The 12,672-nt window shown below is 26.9% G+C and overlaps 1 protein-coding gene across 5 annotated transcripts in view; it reads right to left on the reverse strand.

The window, feature by feature from the left end:
- Positions 1-567: 567 nt before the first annotated feature.
- LOC105218238 (synapse-associated protein of 47 kDa) overlaps positions 568-12,672 on the reverse strand; it is an 80,002-nt gene continuing 67,897 nt past the window's right edge. For 3 of the 5 annotated variants that reach the window (XM_054226234.1, XM_054226233.1, XM_054226232.1), the window contains exons 5-9: positions 11,934-12,208; positions 11,732-11,850; positions 10,104-10,394; positions 1,878-2,115; positions 568-1,290 (exon numbers count right to left, since the gene is read on the reverse strand). In XM_054226234.1, coding sequence (XP_054082209.1) covers positions 1,248-1,290; positions 1,878-2,115; positions 10,104-10,394; positions 11,732-11,850; positions 11,934-12,208 — 966 coding nt within the window. In that variant the 3' untranslated portion in view covers positions 568-1,247. Of the gene's footprint in view, positions 2,116-3,719; positions 3,834-10,103; positions 10,395-11,731; positions 11,851-11,933; positions 12,209-12,672 lie in introns of all 5 variants that reach the window. The other 2 variants (XM_054226236.1, XM_054226235.1) reach the window with 2 other exon arrangements.

The following is a 12,672-nucleotide window of genomic DNA, read 5'->3' on the forward strand; positions in this document are numbered from 1 at the left end:
AGTGTGGTTTTTGTTGTTGTTTTTTTGAGTGTAATTATTGTTTATATTTCTTGTAGTTATCTGCTGTATGTGTAGTATTTTGGTTGCTCAGTTATTTTCACGTTTACTATTTAATTTGCCATTATCGTTACCCGTTACCCGTTTCCTAGTTTTTTTTTTTTGTTTTTGTGTACATTTCGAAAATGTTTTAGTACAATCTCTTACCGCTTCTGCAAATAATTTTCTTAAATTTCAATAACAAATGTTTTTGTAATTGTGTCTGCCACAATCCGTTATGCATTTTGTGTGCTGAAAGTTTGGAGCAGTGGTTGAGACACTGACGCGAACTAGTGTCCCTTAAATTAGAATGGGTCATGCGATTTGGTTAAACAAGCGATGCAGTAAATTCAATTTATTAAAAAGTTTTTATTGGAAGATAGTTGTGGACTATACAAATAAAAAGTTAGATATGTATATGTAAATAAATTAAACAACATTTTGGGAATTTCATTTAATGTTAATTAAAAAATTTCATTTTAATTAAAAAATATTGTTATTAATAGTAATCAGTTAAATATTTTTATTTAGTTTAGTCAAAAATAAATTTTGAAACTAAAAAATAGTTTTAAAAATGTATAAATACATAATATGGTAAAGTCATAATATGCGTTTAATTCAGTAATTCAGTTTTAATCGCCAATGAATTCAATAACAGTCAAACATAAATTGTTCTAAATAATTTATATAATTAAACATAAAATTAATTATTTTGAATATTTTTTTTTTTGCTTTGTTATTACAATTATGGAAAATAAAAAATGAATTCAGTTCTATTTTTTATAATTTTCCCCATTTGTAAATTAAAAAAATATATATTTTTATATTATATTATTATTATATCTTAAAGTTCTCACTCAAAATTCAAAACACAAATGATTTGAAACTACAGTTGAACTTTCATAACTCGGACTCTTGAATTGACAACAGAAGTCAAATGTCATACATTTTACCTTCTTAAATCTGAAGTCATTTAAGCTCGAAGTTATTTTGTGAATTATGGTGATTCGAGTTAGGGAAGTTCAACTGTATTTAACTGTATTGTAAATTTATTCGATATTTTAAATGAAACTATAAAATAAGTATTTAAAACTAGGTTTTATTGAGAAAAATCTACTTTACGCGCTTTAAATATCAATTTCATTTAACATTTACAAATTTCAAACTCAAAATATAAAGAAAACAAAAAAATTCGTAAAGAACTCTTCGGCTCATTGATAACCCAGCATGACCCGCTTCAAACTTTTTAGTGTTCTACATCAAGTAAATGTGATATATTTTATTTGTATAAATAAACATTTACATTATTACATTATGTTTTTAGTTTTCAGTTTTCAGATTTGTTGATTATAAAATCATGAATTATATAATTGATTTATAATAAATTCATTGAATGTGTAATTCATTGGCAGCAATACAGTTTCCAATACAAACACAACCACAAAACATAAAATACAGTTAGTTGTATTCGGGTAGAAAAACAAAAAGCGTATATGGTACACAATAAATTAAAGGTAAGGTCAGAAAGAAACGGTAAAGCCGTCGTTGGCAAAAGTCAGGTTTGGAAAAGTATGTGAAAGGAGAGAAAAGAAGAAAAATCAGAAAATATGTTACACGTCAATTACAAGTACAACAATTAAGTTAAGTCAAGTAAACGTATGCGCAGTAATTGAGAAATTGAATATAAAACAAACAATACATTTTCAAACATAAATCACAGTTTGAAGGCTTTACATATTGGTAAAAAATATATGGAGTATGTATGTAGTAAATATAATATATTGGAACGATTATATGTATGAACTTAGTTAGAAGAAGCTACGATATAGGCTCTTAATTACTTTAAATCATCGGTATCTTCGATCAGATCGGCATACTCCTCCCAATCGTTGTTTGTTGAACGTGTGCGCAGATTAGATATTGTCGGTATTTCGTCGTCATCGCCATTGCCATCACCAGTATTGCCGGCGCCGTCAGCGCGGTCACGACTGTGAGTTGTTGTCGTGCCGCCGCCTGTTGTGTCGCTTACCACTTCGTAGTCCTTTAACTCAGCCTCCAGATCTTTTTCCCATTGTTCTTCTGCGTGCGTTGGTCATTTAGTTTTTATTTTTGTAGTATGCGAGAATTTGTTTTCGGGGGGAAAATAAGAGAGAAAATTACGTTAGATGTCATTTCCATTAAAATTATTTTTTTTATATTATATATAAACGAAGGTTACACATATAAAAGAGTTCTAGGTATACTGTTATATGAACATATAAAGTATATTAACGCGTAAGTGCATGTAAATATATATGAATTGTATAATCGTATCATTTAAAGTAGCATAATTAATAGCAATATAATTTTTATATACACACAGACATACATATATTTTTATAAATATTTAACAGTTAGTTATGCACCTACAAGTCATTCAAATACACACATACATATGTACATAAATATTATATATAAATAGAGTTTATATTAAATTCAATTATGCTTTTGTTTATTAAAATTAAAATTTGGATTTGTGAAGTGAATGAGCATTAATTTGAAAAAAAGATATTCTTCATATTTATAAGAATTTAAAAAAATATTTTTTTTTTTAAATAAATTCAGTACTCCATTTCATCAGCTGATAAGGTCGATGATAGCAGCTTCATATATACGCTGAAAATAGCATTAAATTTTCCAAGTTATTTTGAAAATTGAAATTTACAGATTTTTAAACCATTGAAACCAGTTTTTAAACAAATGAAAATCTGAGAATAAGTCGTCCATGACTATCAGAACAGAAGCCCACAATCATTTCTGCACTATTTGTGTATCTATTTTTATGATTGTTTTCTTCCCATCACTTTCAGATTTGACGTACTCCAAGGCTAGTAAATGAAGTTGACAGCAAGAAAACAAGGTGTTACGGAAAAACTGAAAACGTTACAAAAGTAGCTTGGGGAGACTGCTATTATAAGAATTCATGGATAACATCAACATTTTTTCATGTTTTGCATATGAAAGGCAATGCTACGAGAATCGTCTCAAAAGGCCGGATTTAAAACACAAGTGAGGTAGATAATTTTTTTCCAGTCAATGAAACACTTAAGTTGCGATAAGTGGGTTGTATTTGCGAAGGAATCTCTTGGTTTGCCCATAATTACAAAACTGAAGAAGTCGTGCTGATAATTTAACACTAGTGAAAAATATAACCTAAAGTATGTATGACCAACAATGGAGAACGGAGATGAAGTTTAAAATAATTTGTAATAAATCTCTTTCATAAATCTTTCATTGTGAATAGCATAAGCCACTACTCTAATGTATATATGTTTGTACATTAATTAACATATTTTTCTTATATTTTTAATTATTTAAACTTAATTTATGTTTTTATGTATATTTATATTTAATAAAATATTTTTTGTGTATATTTAATGAATAAATGTGTTCAGTATTTTTATTTTAAATAGGAAGTATGAAGTTTATATATATTTTGAAGATACAATTATATAATATTATAAATATCTAAAAACATATAATGCGTTAAGCAAGAAAGGAATTTGGATATATATTTGATAAAAGAGAAATTTTGCCATTTGCACCAACTTTTTTTTACAAAACATGCGTCTTCTCACCAAACACCCATTGAATTATTTATTGCATATATTAGCATAAACCAAAACAAATAAAAATGCTTTTACCTTTCAAATTAAATTAAAATGACATATTTTGTTATTGATTTTGCGCGTAGCCTAGACAAAGGCCATTGCAGACTTGTATTCTTTTTGGTATGCGTACAGTAACTGTAATGTAATCTTGGTTTAAAGATAAAAATAAAAGTCAAAATGATTAGCGCTAATAGCATAGAAAAAACTAAACAAAATTATAGAGAAATAATTGAGTTCACAAAGAAAAAATAAAATAATATAAATTAATAAAATAAAAAATAAATATTTTCCTCTATTTATTTATATATATAAAATAAATTGTTTATTGGTGCACTTGCTTTAAGTGTTATTATTTAGCAGACTTTTCAGATTTTAGTATTTATTTCCTTTCCTGCCGCACGCTTTGTTAATAAGTGATATATATATATATATATATATGTATATATTTATATAAGTGATATTGGTTTTGTTAAATATTAAACAATATATTTATAATATTTACATAGTTATATTAATGATTTTCAAGAAAATCTTTATAAACTAGTTCACACATGCTTCATCATTTTGTATATTAAATATATTGTTAAATATTCTATCTAATAATTACACATATATATGTATTTGTTTACACAAGTAAATGGAATAAATGCCAAAAAGCAAGCAATAACTTAATATATGAACATATGTATGTAGCAAAACGACAAAAAATGTAAGTCAAGCGCTTTAAAAGCAAGTTTTTACAAAACAAAAAAAACAATTAATTATATTAAAATTAAATTAAAAATCAAAAACAATTAAACTGATAATATTAAATTTTTAATATGTGCTTTTAATTAACTCCGATTTATTTCAAAATGTAACGATTAAAAGCATTACAAATATTACTTACGCAATTACAAAATATATATGCACATGCAAGGGAGTAAATAAAAAATGAAAACAAAAATACTGTAAAGAAAGCAGCTTTGCACCACAACTTATTAACTTAATTCAATTTTTTTTTCAATTGTTTTTTCTATTTTTCTGATAATTCTCAATTATGTATATTAACGCTATTTTGGGGGCATAGCGAGGTAAAATACACACATACATATAAATTAAATTTGGGATCAAAAATGTCAACTGTATTTTGTGTGGTGAGTTGTTTAAAAAAATATATATAAAACATCACATAAACATAAAAAGTTGTCATTTAAACGATTTCGACAAAAAATTCTAAACATTAACTTTTAGTGTTTTTTTCTAAACATTAACTTTTAGTGTTTTTTTTGGAAGTAAAAACACAACAGATAACAGTATATTTACTTTCGTACCACACCAAAAGAATTAAAGTCAAAAACTTCATGTTTTTTGCTCATACAAATACGTTTAATCCCGAATGAATTTTATATTCTACAAAACAATATCTGATTTCTGCTTTTTACCATCGTTCCTCACAATATACTTCATATTGACATAAAAGGTGACGTACTTTATATACGAATGTCCATAAATTGTACTTCTGGATAACTGTATTACATTTACTATTTCTTATTTAAAATATTTCTTTGAAAAACTTAGAGCTCGAGATCAATTAAGACTGAATTTCTATGTTTTGATAACAGACCTATCGATAGATTTATCGAATCTTTATAATGGACCTAAATCGTGGAGATTTTAGAAAAAAGAATTAGTCCTAATTTTTCATTAAAAAACATCAAAATTTACAGTCGTTCTTAAGAGGTTTCAATTTTCAAAAGTTGGAAATAAATTTTATTGCCTTATTAAATAGTGAAAATTTTTTAAAATATTATCAAAAAATATCAAATCAATCCGCGTAATATTCTAAGAGATGTGTATACTCTTTGGAAGTTCTGCCCATCAGGCCACGCCAGTACGAATATACAATTTTAAACGCGTTTATGTCAAAACTCAATTTTTCAAGTCGGTGGACACGATAACTCAAAAATTTATGAAGGTTCAAATTTTGCACACATCTTTAAAATAACATTAATAATTAATTAATTAATAACATCTAGTTAATAAATGAAGGATTTTCATTTATATTTATTATAACTATTTTTTTAGCCTATGCATAGTCATAGCCTATTTGGCGAAAATTTGACCAAAACATTTGGTTAAAATTCAGTCAAAAATTCAATTTCAAGAATTTCTTTTTTCCTTCGTTCATTAACTAGATTTATCCATGTACTATCGATATATTTTTGGTTTATTGCTTTTAGGTGAACCAATCATGAGTTATGATGTCCACGGCAAAAGACCTTTTTTTGGACACGTCATGAGAGATGAGGTGCCAACGGCTGAGTTTTCGGATTTTTTAAACAAAAATTTCACAAAATACTGTTTAACATGAATTTCAAACAAAATGCTGTTTAAAAAAAATTGTAAAAATACCCTAGTTTGTAGTCTCTGAAACCCACCTAACCCCTTAAATATTGAAGTACATTTAATATACAGTGCTATCAGAAAGATTGCCGGTACAAAATTATTGGCGATGGAATTACAACGTCGCAATAACCTAAAAATTTTAATTTTAAACTAAAAAGTAGTTGTGTCACTTCTTAAGACTTTTTATGTATAAATATGTAAATATTTTTTTATTTAGATAATTATTTGCATTTATTTGAACACAAAGAAATATATTTGTCAAATAAGCTACTTTAGACCTTATAGGTTGCAAGTTCACAAATTTTTACTTTAAGCGCAAAGGAGACGTAAGTTAAAAAATGCATTAGAAGTGTAACTGGTTACAAAAAACTAATAATTGCTTATGGTTAACTAAAAGTAATTGCCAAAGAATAGTTGAATTATCTAAACACACATACACAGATACTAATTCATTTAAAAAATTACACATATACTGATTGGAGCATACGTTTAGTGAACATTGAACAAAAATTTCACATTTAATAAAACCAACGAACGCACAATTAGACAAAAATAACGAACGCACTAAGTAGCAAACGATAATTAATAAATATAAAACGTTATAAGCAATACGAATATATGATTTATTTAAGTGTGTGTATTGTTCTCTTTTTTCGTTTAAAATTTTCGTAAATGTATTAATTTTAGAATACTAATAGTATAATTTCTTTTAAATGTAAATATAAATTTTGTTGGGGAAATTTCGATAACATATTGTATAGTAATGAGATAATTGCATAATAATTGTGTAATTAATTGTATTGTAAGCGTAATTTATTTGTAAAATCAGCAATACTAAACTTACCACACAAAATCTTTTTGTTATGTTTTTTCTTGACTTTTGATATTTTTTATAAGTAATTTTTTTCATTTTTCATTTTTATGTTTTCTTTTTTGTATTATCTATATTGAGTAAACATACATTTGGTTTGCATTTTGTTGGATTTGCTTTGTTTTTTTGTTTCTTTTTTAATTTCTTTGGATTTTGTTTTCTTTCAGGGAGTTTGGTTGCTTCTCTAATCAATGCGATTTTTGTTTTTGTTTTTTTTTTTTGGTATTTTGTTTGTTTACATAAAGTTTATGTGATACTTTGGTTTTTGCTTGCTTTTGTAATTTTGTTAGTTTTGGTTCATTTTTTTTTGTTTTGGTACTTTAAATACATAGTAATTTAGCGTAAATCCATTCAATCTTCTGCAAGATGATTAAAAACGAAACGAAAAGAAAAGTAAATAAATAATTATGCATTTTTTGTTTTTGAGTTTGATAGAGTAAAAAGTCAATTGATGTTTTGGGGTTTTTTTGTAACGAATTTGCAAACGGCGCATATAAATCTAATAGAATAGATAGCATTTGCTTTTCGTGTTTCGTATACTTTTGCCTAAATGCAAATACTTTTTTTCTTGTTCAATACAAAATTAAAAAGAAAAGACAAAAAATTTAGTTTTTTGAATGTTTTTGATGTTTTTTTTTTTAATTTAGAGCATGGAAAATGCATTAAAGCAAAGCGTATATGAGCACCAAGGCAAATAATTAAATAAAACCGGTGAAATTCAAGTGGTGAAAATACATAGGCGGGGTAATAGCGAGAGAAGCGTGCTAGAGCCAAAGTAGAAATGCAAAATAAGGTAAAACAGAAAACTTCTAAATTAAATATATATAAAATTAATAGAATATGTGGTATATACTTTGAATGTTAAATGAGCAAAATATGTTTAGTAGAATTTGAGTATATTTTACTATTTAATGGCAAATGAAAGAAATTATAAATTTCAAGTGTAATACACATACATACACAAAAGCATGTATATGTGTGTGTAGCAATAACTGTAAGTATTTGTTTCTGTTTGTTTGTTATTTGTTGCTGCAGTTTAAAACATTTGCTAACGCGCTTATACATACATACATATAAATTATACATATGCAGCTAATAAAAATTTTTCATTGAAGTCTACGCACACGTTGAAAATTTACTTTTACGTGGTTGTGTGTGTTCGTGTGTAAGTGCCACTGCATTATTTTCATATGTATATATTTCAATGTTTTATCATTGATTCTGTTTCGGTTCGATAGTTTTTTCGACAATTTAGAATCTCTTTTGTTGTTCACTAATAAAATTTTTAACGCCTACAACTAATTAGATATATTATTAAGTCGCTATTACAGGTTGTATTTTTTATTACATTTATGTAAACATTTCTATTTTATATTTTATATTTTTTTTATTTTTTATTTTATATTTTATATTTCATATTTTTATTTTTATATTGGTTTATGATATTTTTTCATTTATAATAATTTTTACTTTATATTTATGTATAATATTTTATTATTCTTGTCTTTCGTGACTTGTTGCAATTTAATAATTAAATGTCATTGCTGTTGTTGTTGTTGTTGTTGTAGTAAACGTAACCAATATAAGTTAAGAAAAAAGTAGGAGAGAGAGAAAAAAATGAGAAAAAAAGTAAGAAAAACCATTTACACTGTTGTTTCGTTTTTTGTTTTTTTTTTGTTTGTTTTGTTTGAATTGCAGTAGAATTCTCATTATTATTTTGATAACATTTCTTTAATTTTTTTATTTTTGTTTCATAAAGCTCAAATTAGCAATGAGACGAATTCAATTCATGTTTCATGTTACTATTAAAATCATTGGTAGAGAGAGTGCAAAAGAGACGTGTTGCTACAATGCATGTTAAGCAGTGCTTTTGTAGTTTACACATACATATAATACAAATGCGAGAAAAAATGTGAATAAATACTAAAATGAATTCTGCACGAATAACTGTAAATATGTATGTATATGCTTTGTACGAAAGAATATGCAAAAGTGTTTTCGTATGAAATTGACGACAGCGTTTTATGAAAACTATTGAATTGATACTGATTGATTTAATTGCATAGATGCACATACATATGATTGTATGAGGTTTTGCGAAATAAAATCTAATGGTTTTAGAAGACGAAAATATGTCAATGTCGCAACCAGTCGTTTAAGTGATGCTTTTTTGGTGGAGTATGGTTTAAATGTTTGAAAGATGTCTCTGAAAAGCTTTATTTTTGAGATTTTCGAAATTCAAGAGGATTGAAAAACGTTTCTAAAAAACATTTCAACAAAGGTATGATTTCCTGGTATTTTTTGGATATTTAAACGCGACTTAGTATAAAGTTTGTAATATAGTTTTTTGCATATTTCATTTCATTTGTTAGATTGTTATTTAATGTTGTTAAATACCACAAAATTAGTTGAGATCACATTCTTTGTTATTAATAGCAGTGCAAAAGTTCTCAAAAGCACAGATTAACGAAAAAATAATACATAACCTTAAAATACTATACATGTACGTATGAAAATAACATAATATTAATTACAAACATATTTGGGAAATGCAATGTACATTCTTATGTCGTAAGCGAAATTTTATATATTATATTTTAACATTTGCAATAACAAAGGAGACGTTCTTTGAAGTGTCTCCTTATGTCGTAAGCGAAATTTTATATATTATATTTTAACATTTGCAATAACAAAGGAAACATTCTTTGAATTGTGAAAAAAAATAATTATTATTAATATAAATTCTAGCTCATTTTTTAAATTTTATAATTTTATAGAATTTTCTCATAATATTTTCTGAAGTGAAGTAATTCAGTTACCATTTGCAAACATTTTGACATCAGAGAAAATAAATATGTATATATTTTTCTAATAATTGGTCATCAGGTTACCGATTATTTACATTTTTTTTTCAATATATTAAAATTTGATTTATTTTACATGGTGTAATTAGTAGTATTTCCTCAATAGTTATGCTAATAATAAACATGTGCAAATATATTAAAACTTCAATACTTTTTAACACTTCCCAAATTTTTATAAACTTAAACTAAAACTTAAAATTAAAGAATAAAAAATAAAACACATAAAATTATCAATAAAAAAAATCAACCACCAATTTTAAATGAAATGAAATAAATAAATAAAAAACCGCTTACCATCACTGCCCAGCGCTTGCTCTGTCATACTGTCAATGCCCAATTTGCGCATGCCATCCTTGATTTCTTCCAAATCAGTTTCGGCATTCGTACGGTATGAGTCGGAAACAAATTCCGATTCACTGTGTCGTGTCTTTTGGCTCACGGGCTTATCAACACCAACACCGGTGGGTTGTTTAAATATCGGTGAAATCGCGGTAGTTACTTTGATATCGGTGTTATTTGCGCTTGTTTGCTCTTCATTGACAGCAACAGCAGCAGCTTTGGCTTTGTCCGTTACTTTTTTGACTGCTAATCCATATTTAACATATATTGTTTTTCACAATTATTTAATAAAATGTGATTTATTTTATTTAATTTTTTTTTGTAATTTTTTGTTTTCATTAAAACAGTTTCGCACGTCTCATTTGCGTTTTTTAAATGTGTTTTTAATTGCCAAAATTGCCAATTTATTTATTTATTTTTATTATGGATTTAATTTGAAAGACGAACATGAAATGGAATAAAAGAAGACGGATAAAAATATAAATAAAAAATAATAAAACATATTTTAAAAACTTAAATTTCAATTAAAAAAAATATATATCAAATATAAATAAAGAAACATTTAAAGAAGTAAAAGTTTTGAAATGAAGACAAATATTAAATAAATGACAACGGTATTAAATGCGATATCTTGATTTATGAATATCTCTCCGCTTTGGAGCTTATGATTTAACGCGTCTAAATGACATTCATGTATGTAAAAACAGCAAAAAGAATAAATTTCTTACATATCGAACGGTAGTATGATAGATTGCTTGATTGATTGACGGTTTTATTGCGCGACGACGTGCTATTACATAGTGAATTCTATCGACTGCTCATGAATTGATTAATGTTTGCGTTGATTTCCGGTGTTAGCAAATGCGCGTAGTAACAACTACATGTACATATGTATGTTAGTATGTTTGTATGTGTATGTATGTATGTATGTTCATGTAAGTGATAACTGTGGTTTGTGAAAAAAAGACATTAGAATCAATTGGAACGTAAATTGACTGACCGATTAGGTTGTCTGCGAATCATAATTGAACTAAAAACAATCTCTCACAATTTTGTAATGTATGAAAAACGCCACTTTTTGCATTTCGTAGTACGAATTAAATTAAAATTTATATTTATAGCTATATGTAGAATTCTATTTGGAATTATCACAAATACATAAGAGTTGCTGTTGTAAATATGTATAATAAGGAAGGAAGTTGGACAGCAAGTTTACGAAACGAAAATGACTAGTTACAAGAAAATGATTTTATTTGAAATTTAGTTGGTGAAAAAAGTTACTCATTTATAATTGCCTAGTAAATACGCAAATTATATAAGAAATTAAAAAAATAGAAGAAAAGGAAAAATATTGATTTATAAAAGCTTAAAGTGTGTCAAAACTAATCGATAAAAGAAAGTAGAATACATTGCAGCGAAGTAGTAGTATTAGTAGTAGAAGTCGTAATAGTAGTGGTGTTAGAATAAATGACAGTTTAAGAGAGTAGGCGGTACAGCATACTTGCAATATTTTTTCTTGCTTCATGTATTTTGCATTTTTATTTTACTTCATTTCTCAACCACACAGTTAACACACAACTTACCGTCTTCACCACTTGAGGCCTGACCAACACCATCAGCGCCGAGTGTACCCAATTCAGCTGCCTGGATAATTAGTGAAACGCGATAGAAATAATTTCGCCAGAAATTTTCCTCGGTGATACTAAAAAACAATATGTAAAAAATTAAAATAATGAATATGTTCTCCCTTCCCCTACATTGTTTAGCACTTTGCGTGCTACTCACATTTTGGGAACCAGTTCGAATCGCATTGTTTCCAGCGCTTTATCCTCGGCCATTATGGCAATAGCTGTGGGATACGCTGTATCGTAGTTGAAATCAAAATCAACACCGGCTGGTGGTGCGCGCACGAAATTGCGACGATCCTGTGAGAGACCGAGTATCTCTTCTTTGATCTTAGCCTCATTGGTGTGTCCAATCCATGGTGCCATACCGGAATCTGAGCCGCCTTGACTTTTAATAAAGGCTTCCTGCTCTTTGTTGAAAGACTCGAGAATGGGCTGTGAGTTCAAAAAAAGATAAAAGCATTAGAATTTATTTTTATTTATTTATAAGAATATTTTAAATGAATATCTTTATCTATACTACTATTATAAAGAGGAAAGATTTGTATGTATGTTTGTATTGAATAAACTCCAAAACTGCCGATTTAAAAAATTCTTTCACCATTCGAAAGCTACGTTCACCCTAAGTAACATAGGCTATATTTATTGCTAGAATCTTAACTTTTTGGAAATAATTCCCAGGCGAGGCTATCAAAAAGACTCCGTAATGGTGAAGCTTAATCTGAAACTGAAAATCGCTTGCAAGTCATTCTCTTCGCAGAAATAATTCAATAAATGGAACCAAAAAGTCGAAGAAAGTTTGGAGTTCTGGAAATATGAGATTCAATAAAATTTAGAAACAAAAGAGATATGTTTAAAAATTTCCAACCAATTAGATCATTATTGGTTACATTTTTTAG

Source organism: Zeugodacus cucurbitae, chromosome 2 (assembly GCF_028554725.1).
Source record: "Zeugodacus cucurbitae isolate PBARC_wt_2022May chromosome 2, idZeuCucr1.2, whole genome shotgun sequence".
Taxonomy (NCBI): domain Eukaryota; kingdom Metazoa; phylum Arthropoda; class Insecta; order Diptera; family Tephritidae; genus Zeugodacus; species Zeugodacus cucurbitae.